General features: G+C 47.5%; 1 protein-coding gene across 1 annotated transcript in view; it reads left to right on the top strand.

The window, feature by feature from the left end:
* Window positions 1–7,826: 7,826 nt before the first annotated feature.
* Window positions 7,827–9,747, top strand: part of PCP4L1 (Purkinje cell protein 4 like 1) — a 37,374-nt gene continuing 35,453 nt past the window's right edge. The window contains exon 1 of the mRNA XM_088660148.1: window positions 7,827–7,931. Within this exon, the coding sequence (XP_088516274.1) occupies window positions 7,923–7,931 (9 nt within the window). The 5' untranslated portion in view covers window positions 7,827–7,922. The remainder of the gene's footprint in view (window positions 7,932–9,747) is intronic.

Here is a 9,747-nt window from a genome sequence, read left to right as displayed (position 1 = left end):
AAAGAAACCCAAACAGCACAGGATTCCAGGAACTCCTCCCAGTAGGTCTTGACCCAATGAGGCAATGGCAAGGACTGAAATAGCCTAAGTCCTTTCCAGGGTTTTTTCCCCAAGCAATCAGAGACTGCGTCTGCACGCAACCAATCTGATCCTTTGATTTCTCTGCATGTTCTGGAAACCACCAGGAAGGGGAAACTCCCTGGTTCGGCAGCCTGTCTCATCTCTGTCTCCTGGCCCACACTCCCCTCCAGCCTCCGCTTCAGCCTCTGATTCTGTACTGCCTTCTGCCTCAGCTTCTTCCTGCTCACTAAACCCTGTTGCCTATTCAGCTTCCAACGCCTCCTCCCCCCAGTCTGCTCCCTCTTCTCCCTCTGACCACTCATTGTCTTCCCACCTCCAGTTCTCTGGCTCTGAGCCTTCTTCCTCACCAAACTTTCCACTGCAAATTGCTCAGCCCAGCAGCTTGTGCACACAAAAAAGGGCCTATATTAGGCTAAATTGCATATTAAAATGCATACTTGTTAGAAAACATAACCTACTAAAATGCATTACATTGGTGGACGTCGCTTTGCAAAATAAAATAAAAAAGAGGAGGAGAAAAAGAGAGGAGAGATTTGTACGGCACTGCTGGCGAGTTTTCAATAGGACTTGTGGCTTTTTCGGAGAGGGGCCGCTGGCCCGCGATGCCCCCAGACCCACTCCGACTGTTTTTGGAGTGGGGGGAGCTTGGGCTGAGCACTTACAAGGGCCAGGACTCCCGGACGCTAATCTGCATGGCGGGGATTTCCATGGTTAAAGAAGATAATTAGGCTTAAATCTATGGACATACTTCAGAAGGAGGGAAAGAAGCGCTGTTTACTGCTGAGAAATTTATGCTGCCGAGTGTGAGGAGTCAAAGATTGTACTGCATCTGGAAGAAGGATTGATGGGGACGGAGCGATAAGGGGAGTGAGTTTTTATTTTATTTATTTTTTCTTCATATTGTTGCCTCGTACCTTCCCGGACGCGATGTCCTGGCTTGTTTGGAGTGAAAGAGAAGCAAAAGACTGTGTGAGTTGAACCTTATAACTGTTGTTACTGAGCATATTTTTTTAAAGATGTGGAGTTGCCGATGAGAAAAGCCCCCCCCTAGTCGGACGGAAGGAGTTCTGAATGCGCTCGGAGGATTTATGAGCTGTGACGCACTTTAAATTGGAGCAGCGACCTGAAGCTAAGTTCAGCTATAGGGCAAGGAGATCCATTAATTTACCAAGAGTCTATGGTTTGATGTTTGGGTCTCCTGCCTGGAAAAGCTGTAAATTCTATAATGATCGTAAATCTTCATGGCTATGAGAGAAAAGCGAAAGTGATCTGAGCTTTTTAAGATGGCGCTACTTCGAATTGCTTCAACGCAACAGGAGCTCCATTAAGAAGATTTATGGGGAGGCTGGACTGATTAACTCACACAGGAGAAAGAACATCTGTGAGACTTTGTTTGATATTTATATCAGCAGCTGGGAAACAATCATGAAAGTGGAAAACATCTATGTGACTGTAAGGGGAAGATCTGGATTATTATGAACTTGAAGGACGATTTGAACTTTAGAAAAAAGACGGCAGTGGACAGTTGCGAGGAATTCCCAATTTCTTGAAGCATGGGAACCCAAATAAAAAATTCTTTAGATGATTTGGCATAACATTCGGTCTGATTGATATATATATGTGTATAATTTGAAATATTGAATGTGATATAATTGGTTTTAATTGGAAAATTAATAAAAATATTTAAAAAAAAAAAAAAAGGACTTGTGGCTTTTTAAAGCCAAACCGATGAATCGCAAGCTGATGTGAAAATGTGTAAAACTGAACTTGAGAGTGGGAAAACAAGAAACTGAGAAAAATTGCCCATCCCAAGTTGCAGTCCGAAACATCTGAAGGGCACCAGGTTGGTGAAGGCTGATTTAAGGCTGACCTGCTGGGTCCATTTAGTCTCCAAGTGACCCAGCCATAGATGCTTCCGAGAAGCCCAAGAACCGGGGTGGGGGAGAGACAAAAGTCCCCCCCCTCCCCGGTTCTCCAGCAACAGAATTCAGAAGCAGGCTGCCCCTCATCGCACAAATTCACCAATTTGAGTTCTACACTAACTGGGTCTTGAACATCTACCACTCACGGTTCAATATGCACAGGCACTCGCAGAGCTGACTTCCCAGAGTTCCCAGGGAAGGGAAACCAGTTGTTAAACCACTCTGGGGATTGTACTGCAGCTCTGGTGGGACGGGTTCTGCAACCAGCTCCCCTTAACATACAGCACTCCCATGATCCTTTGGGGGAAGCCATGACTGTTTAGAAGTGGTGTGACAGTGCTGTAAACATATACCGGTAGTGCAGATTCGATGTGAGGCTGTTCATGCCTCCTCCTCCTCCTCCCTCCTCCTCCTCCTCCTCCTCCTCCTCCTCCTCCTCCTCCCTTCTTCTTCTTCTTCTTCTTCTTCTTCTTCTTCTTCTTCTTCTTCTTCTTCTTCTTCTTCTTCTTCCTCTTCTTCTTCTTCTTCTTCCTCCTCCTCCTCCTTCTTCTTCTTCTTCTTCTTCTTCTTCTTCTTCTTCTTCTTCTTCTTCTTCTTCTTCTTCTTCTTCTTCTTCCCTTCTTCTTCTTCTTCCTTCTTCTTCTTCTTCTTCTTCTTCTTCTTCTTCTTCTTCTCCTCCTCCTCCTCCTCCTCCTCCTCCTCCTCCTCTCTTCTTCTTCTTCTTCTTCTTCTTCTTCTTCTTCTTCTTCTCTTCTTCTGAACACCTCGGTTTACGAATTTTTGGTTTACGAACGCCGTGGACCCATCTGGAACGGATTAATTCACTTTCCATTACTTTCAATGGGAAAGTTCGCTTCAGTTTATGAACGCTTCAGTTTATGAACAGACTTCCGGAACCAATTGTGTTCATAAAGCGAGGTACCACTGTATTGTGAAAAAATAATAAAACATTGTTTGCTCCAAAAGGGACCTGGGAAGGAAAGGGGAGCCAACTTTTGCCTCCTCTGGTTCAAGGACCATTGATTTGGGGAGGTGAACTTTGTTGGATAAGGAGCGTTCGTGACAGAGCCAGCGTTTCCCATCTCGGCCTGTTCACTGTCTCTCTCTCTCCCCCCGCCCGCAGGGTCTGGCTGTGCCACATTAATCTTTTATCACCTGCTTCTTGGGCTTTAAATTAAACATGAGGAGAAAACAGAAAGGGAAAGCCACCAAAAATAAAGGCCTTTAATCAGCTCTAAATGGGCCACGGTGGGTGACGGCAGCTGGCACACACTGCCTCTCTCCGACATCTGATGTGCCGGGAGTGGGGTGGAAGGCAGCGGCAAGGAACCAACCAAGAAGTGTCAGGCTCACCGGCTCACCCAATGTCGCCTACTCTGGCTGGCAGCAGCTTTCGGAGGTTTCAGGCGGGATTCTCTTCCAGGCCTACCAGGAGATGCCAGGGATTGAACGTGGCACCTTTTGCAGGCAAAGCAGGTGCTCTGCCACTGAGCTGTGACCTGCCCTTGTGCTCGGGATCAAAACCAAGGCCTCGGCCATGCTGCTTCTGCACGTTCGGCAGCAATAGTTGGCATTTCTAGCCCGCTTTTCAAGTGCTCAGAGTAATTCACGCAAGTTCTCTCTGGAACCCTTGCAACAACCCTTTAAGGCGGACCAACAGCAAGTTGCAGACAGGAGGTCAAGAGAGTTGTGGCTTGGCAAACACCATGCAGTGAGCCTTTTTTATATAAATAATTGCTGTGGTTTATTTAAAAAAAAAGCTGCTGGGAAAGCTCAGTTGTTAGAGCACGGGACTCTTAATCACAGGGTTGTCGGTTTGAGCCTTATGTTAGTCAAAAAATTCCTCCATTGAAGGGGGTTGGACTATATGATCTTCGTGGTCCCTTCCAACTCTACAATTCTCTGATTCTATATGGGTGTGCTTTCTGCTTGTGTTAATATTTCACCGAATTCCACAGGAGATGAACAAAGGCGTTAATTGTACAGTTACCAGAGTCAAGAAAGGATAACAATTTTGGCAACTCCTATTGCATGAAGGCCATTTGCCCTTGGGTCACCCTACCTGATTAGGTAAAGGTAAAGGGACCCCTGACCATTAGGTCCAGTCGTGACTGACTCTGGGGTTGCGCGCTCATCTCGCATTATTGGCCGAGGGAGCCGGCGTATAGCTTCCAGGTCATGTGGCCAGCATGACAAAGCCGCTTCTGGCGAACCAGAGCAGCACACGGAAACGCCATTTACCTTCCCGCTGTAGCGGTACCTATTTATCTACTTGCACTTTGACGTGCTTTCAAACTGCTAGCATTCCTCAATTAAATAGTTACAAAAAAAAGGATTGGACAATACAGTATTAGTTTAGAGGGGGGAAAGTGCATATGTGTGTTTCTATTCTGTTGTGCGTTCATGATGAATTGTGCACCTGATTTTATCGGGAGAGTAATACGCGGTTCTGCTTTCAGTACTGTTCGCAACTGCAAAAGTTTCAGGGGAAACAGATTGCTTTGTTTCTACCCCGTGCAATGCCCTGTAACTTCCGGCTGAAATACGTTGGTGGCTTTTCACGCCACAAATGTCCCAGGGCCTTTTCTTCTTTTTAATCCCGCTTTTGATACACTGTAAAACAAAAGCCCCTTTTCCAGATGGCAATAACGTAGCATCGCTGGGGAAGCACAGCAGGACAACTAAGGAAGCAGAATGATGTGTGGCTGGTCCATTATAAATCCATCGCTAATGCACTATTATTACAGCAATGACATTTTTATTATCACTACTACTAGTATTCCATTTATAGCCCACGTTTTCTGCAAGGAGTTCAAGGCAGCACGCCTGGTCCTCCCCCATTTTATCCAGACAACAACCCTGTGAGATATCTTAGCCTAGGAGACAATGACTGGCCCAGTGACTTTCAGGGCTGAGTCGGGATGAGAATTTGGGTCTCCCAGATCCTAGTCCAGCGCTCTAACCACTATGCCTCACTGAATGCACCAGCAAAACAACAGCACACCAATCTGAAGGGGCTGAGTGGAGGAGGAGTTGTCTTCCTGCTCCTAGCCTTCCCAGGCTTTCTCAACCTCGGCCCTCCAGATGTTTTTGAGACTACAATTCCCATCATCCCTGACCACTGGTCCTTCTAGCTAAGGATCATGGGAGTTGTAGGCCAAAAATCTTCTGGAGGGCTGAGGTTGAGGAAGCCTGTTCTAACCACTGCACCTCACTACCTTAGTAAGATAAGCAAAAGAGAAAGGACTGTATTTCCCTATATGAGCCTGCCCGGACTTTGAGATCTTCAGGGGACAACTTTCTCTTGGCTCCACCAACCTCGCAGTCACATTCGGTGAGGGCACAAGACAGGGCCTTCTCAGTGGTTGCTCCCAGATTGTGGGACTCCCTTACATGGAAGTGTAGACTGGTCCTCTCTCTGCCTTCCTTTCGCCAGCAGGCAAACGCTTTTTTGTTTGACTGTTGGGGCAGGGTCTTTTCAACGGTGGGCTGTTGTGCGTTTTCTTCTCTTTCTGCTGTGTTTTAAATGGTTTTAAGTTGCTTTGGTTCAGTGCTGTTTTTCAAATGGAAACCTTTTTTAAAAAAATATCAAACTGATTGGGGGTGGTTTGATTTTTTAAAAATTGTATCTGTTTTTAATTCATGTTGTAAGCCGCTTTGGGTCTTGCACCGGGGGCGAAAGTGGGATAAACATAATAAAATAAAATAAATATAAAGTCCCTCTTCCCAAGAGTTTACAGCGTATGTTTCAAGATTGCATGTGGCAGCAAAGGAAGGAAGGAAGGACAGACAGAAGGAGGCAGATTAATGTCAGGTTGAGGAGACAGCCACAGAAGTGAGAGTCTTGTTGCTCCCTATAAATACAGGCTTGTATGCATCGTGGGTAGGGCTGCCTGTCTCTGCTGTCTTCCTGTATTTTGAATGTGCTAGAAGTTACTAGCATTCAGAGGATTAGTTTATATAGCATTGACTCCTCCCCCCCCCCCCTTAAGAGGATATCTTATCTAATTGTTTTGTGCCTCTTTCCAATGGGGGTCTTTTTACTCCATGTTTGCGTTTGTGCTTTTTACGATATCGCAAGCAGCTCAGAGATGTCTTTGAAAAATGGAGCAATATATACATGTGTGTGTGTGTGTGCTAAATAAATAAAACGAGGGTTTTTCGCTTCTCCTGGGGGGAATTCTCCCGCGACAAAGGGGTTGTATTCAAATCACAGACTAGAGCTATGTTAGTCATAATAGGGCTGGACTTACAGCACATGTTTATTGGTGCAATTTCAACCCTTGAAATCATTGTGTAGCCAGTGGCACAGGCTAAAAGCCCACCCCCACATACCTGGGAGGAAACCCCAATGAATTCGAAAGGACATCTGAGTAGAGAGGGTTAGGGTTTTGCTGTCAGTTGGGTCATCCTGACTCTGGATTCTTGCCAGGGGTGGTTGGGGCCCATTGGGGCTGATAGGGGAGAAGGCAAGGAGCCCAACAGTAGATGGCGCCAGAGACAAGGACAGGCGGGTCCAGCTCATTTGACTTCTGTCCCCATAGGAGCCCACTCCTAGGCACCAAGGTCCCTTCAGCCCCCCCCCTAAAATATTTGAAGGGGCTGGCTCCCCAGTTGATGGGCATTGCCATTCAAATGGTGTGTGTGCACCCCCAAAATTTTATTCAAGTTGGCACCCCTGTTTGTCCCCATCCTCTTCTTCCTCCTCCTCCCTGCTGAGTTCTACAAGGGGCAACACTTACGGAGGAAGCTTACAAGCAGGGCCACCCCCTGGACTGCTTGTAAGCAAGAACGCTGGAAAGTGGGGAGTTGGCTGAGGGCAGAGTGAAGTCAGAAGGCAAGGCCGTATTTGTTCTAATGGGTCGCCCTGGAAGGAAGAGGGGCTGTTTAGACGATGATGTCATAAAACACAGAATCCTAAGAGTTGGAAGGGACCCCAAGGGTCATCTAGTCCAACCCACTGCAATGCAGGAACCTTTGCCACAACATGGGGCTCAAACCCATGACCCTGAGATTAAAAGTCTCAGGCTCTACTGACTGAGCTATCTCTTCCGTGTATTGCTTTGCTTATTTCAGCATGGAGTAAGCGCCCACCCTGCTGCATTTGGGGTCTGCCCCCAAAGTCCTGCCACCGAGAGTAGTCACTATTTTAAATTGGGCGATCTGACATAAAAGTGAAATTTATTGTATGTGTCCCTTTGAGATAAGGGTAGCCAGTGCCTTAACCTGCAGATTTCATAGACTCCGGTTCCTTTCACCCCCAGCATGGTGAGGGGCAATGGGAATTACCTTCCGAAAATGACTGGAGGGCACAACATTGGCTGCCCCTGCTGCCTTAAGATATTTGGAAAGCATGCAATTAGATTTGGGTAGGAGAAACTCCGCCCTCCCCAATTAACCGGGCCCCCATCCCCAAACTTACAGCCTCTGTGATCATCAGCTCCTATGGGGAAATCGCATAAAGAATTGCTTTTCTTTTTTAAACTGTCTTTATTTATTTTTAACATGTCTGAAGATTTACAACTGTCCAGCACTCAACTCTGGATTTCAGAAAGATGTCAGGTTGGTGGAAGTTGGGGGGGGGGCGCATGAGAGAGAGAGAGAGAAAACCACGTTGATAGTTCAGAATCAACAAGGTGGCAATTCTCTCCTCAGCGTCTGTTTACTACCGTACCACCATCCCGCTGTATTAACCCAGTTTGCAAATGCAGCAGAAACCATGGGTCTCTCCCATTGGCTGCCTGCACCTGCCACTCAAAGTGCCGGGCATCTTTGAGTCCGGCAATATGCTATATATGCGAGTGAGCCGGAGACAGAGGGGGGCAGTGTGTGAATGAGAGCGAGAGAGAGAGCGCGCAAGAGAGGAGAGAGGACCAGAGCATCTTTCTTGGAGCATCCTTAGGGTACCATCCCGGCGCCATGAGTAAGGTGAGGGGATGCGGGAATTTGGAAGGAGATGGGATGGAGAGGGTCTTCCGAGGAGGGGGTTTTGGGGGGAGGGGTGCGTGCTCCCCTGCTCCCCAAGGGATGCCCATTTGGAGGAGGAGGGCAAGGCTTCTTGCCGCTCGGCATCCCCTGGGCAGATGTCGTGGCGGAGGTGATCCCCGGGCACTGGAGGCGGGGGAGGCGGGAAGCGTGGACCAAAGTGGAGAGAGACAGACAGACAGACAGACAGACAGCTTCATTGTGTGATGCATTTTGGGGTGCAGGGAGGAAGGGGGGTATATACAGAGAGAGGAAGACAGGCTCTGTTGTCACCGTCTAATCCATCTGGCTGCGTGTGACCCGCACACTTTGTCCTCTTGTGCAAACAGCTGATTGCGTCTGGAAAGAAAAGGAGAGTGTGTGTTTGTTCACAAAGGTTAGCAACCTGCATGGCTAAGGGGTGTGTGTGTGTGTGTGAGAGAGAGAGAGAGAGAGAGAGAGAGAGAGAGAGAGAGAGAGAGAGAGAGAGAGAGAGAGAGAGAGAGAGAGAGAGAGAGAGAGATGAGTAGTGAGTGTATAAGAGAGAGAATTCACTTGTATGTTGTTTTTTGTAAGTTTTGTGTGGGGTGTGTGTTTGTGCGTGTGTGTATATGGGATGCCTCCTCCTCCTCCTCCTCCTCCTCCTCCTCCTCCTCCTCCTCCTCCTCCTCTTCTTCTTCTTTTTCTTCTTCTTCAAGGAACCTGCCCAGATAGGGACAAACCGCTAAAATAAACAGAGAAGTAAGCAAACGGTTCTCCAGCAGAGGGAATTTCAGAGAGTGCAGCTTTTTTAATCCACCCTGAATGAAAAGATGGGGGGGGTATCTCCTCTTCCACACAACAGTTAGAGATACAGCAAGTAACCCATTCCCATTTTGCATCTGGTCCACCCTATAGAAGGGTGCCTATGTGAGAGAGTGACGGGGTGCAAAGAAGACTCCCAGCCTGTATTTATGCCAAAGTGAGATACAGCTCTGTGCATGCAGGAAAAATTGTGTGTGTGTGTGTGTGTGTGTGTGTGTGTGAGAGAGAGAGAGAGAGAGAGAGAGAGAGAGAGAGAGAGAGAGAGAGAGAAGACTATAAAGTGTGTGTCTAATACAACCCCATGTCTGTTAATCCATAGGTTCTATCTCTGGTTGGAACCTAGGATAGACCGTTGGTCCATCTGTCTAGCTTTGTATTGCTCACACTGACTGGCAGAGTCTCTCTAGGGTTTCTGACTGGGGAAATTCCCAGCCCCACCTGGATATGCCGGTGTGCACGCAAAGCAGATACTCCAAGCACTGAGCTACCACTTCCCCCAGCCCATCTCTCTTTCTCTGCACACATATACAAACACACACACACACACTGATCCAAACGCATGTTCATGTGTTAACTCTGAAGCCTGCAGTAGTATCTACCATGTTTTGTAAGATCCAAATCTGGCAGGAGGAATCCCCATGTCTGGAGGGGGTGGTGGAAAACCCTGAGAAAAGCCATGGGATTGTTTGAGATGCGTAAAAACCCTGTGAACTGTGCGGTGTGAGAGGTGGGCATTTGCTTATTTATTTTCTCCCTCCTTCTGTGATATAAGGACTCAGGGTGGGGTTGGGGTGGTCACCCCACAAAACTGATGAGCAGGACTAGGGCCGGGCATTGCCTGACAAGGAACCACTTTCTCAAGCAATCCGGCGTTCATGTAGGGAATGCTCTGCCCTGAGAAGCGCTGATGGCTTAATAAATAAATTAGGCAGATTTAGGAAGGCTCGCTCCCTCGACAATCCTCAAGGGTATTTAC

The sequence above is a fragment of the Zootoca vivipara genome, chromosome 16 (genome assembly GCF_965207765.1).
Source record: "Zootoca vivipara chromosome 16, rZooViv2.hap1.1, whole genome shotgun sequence".
NCBI lineage: Eukaryota > Metazoa > Chordata > Lepidosauria > Squamata > Lacertidae > Zootoca > Zootoca vivipara.
Note: the sequence above shows the minus strand (reverse complement) of the source record. Positions and strands in the feature narration are given on the sequence as shown.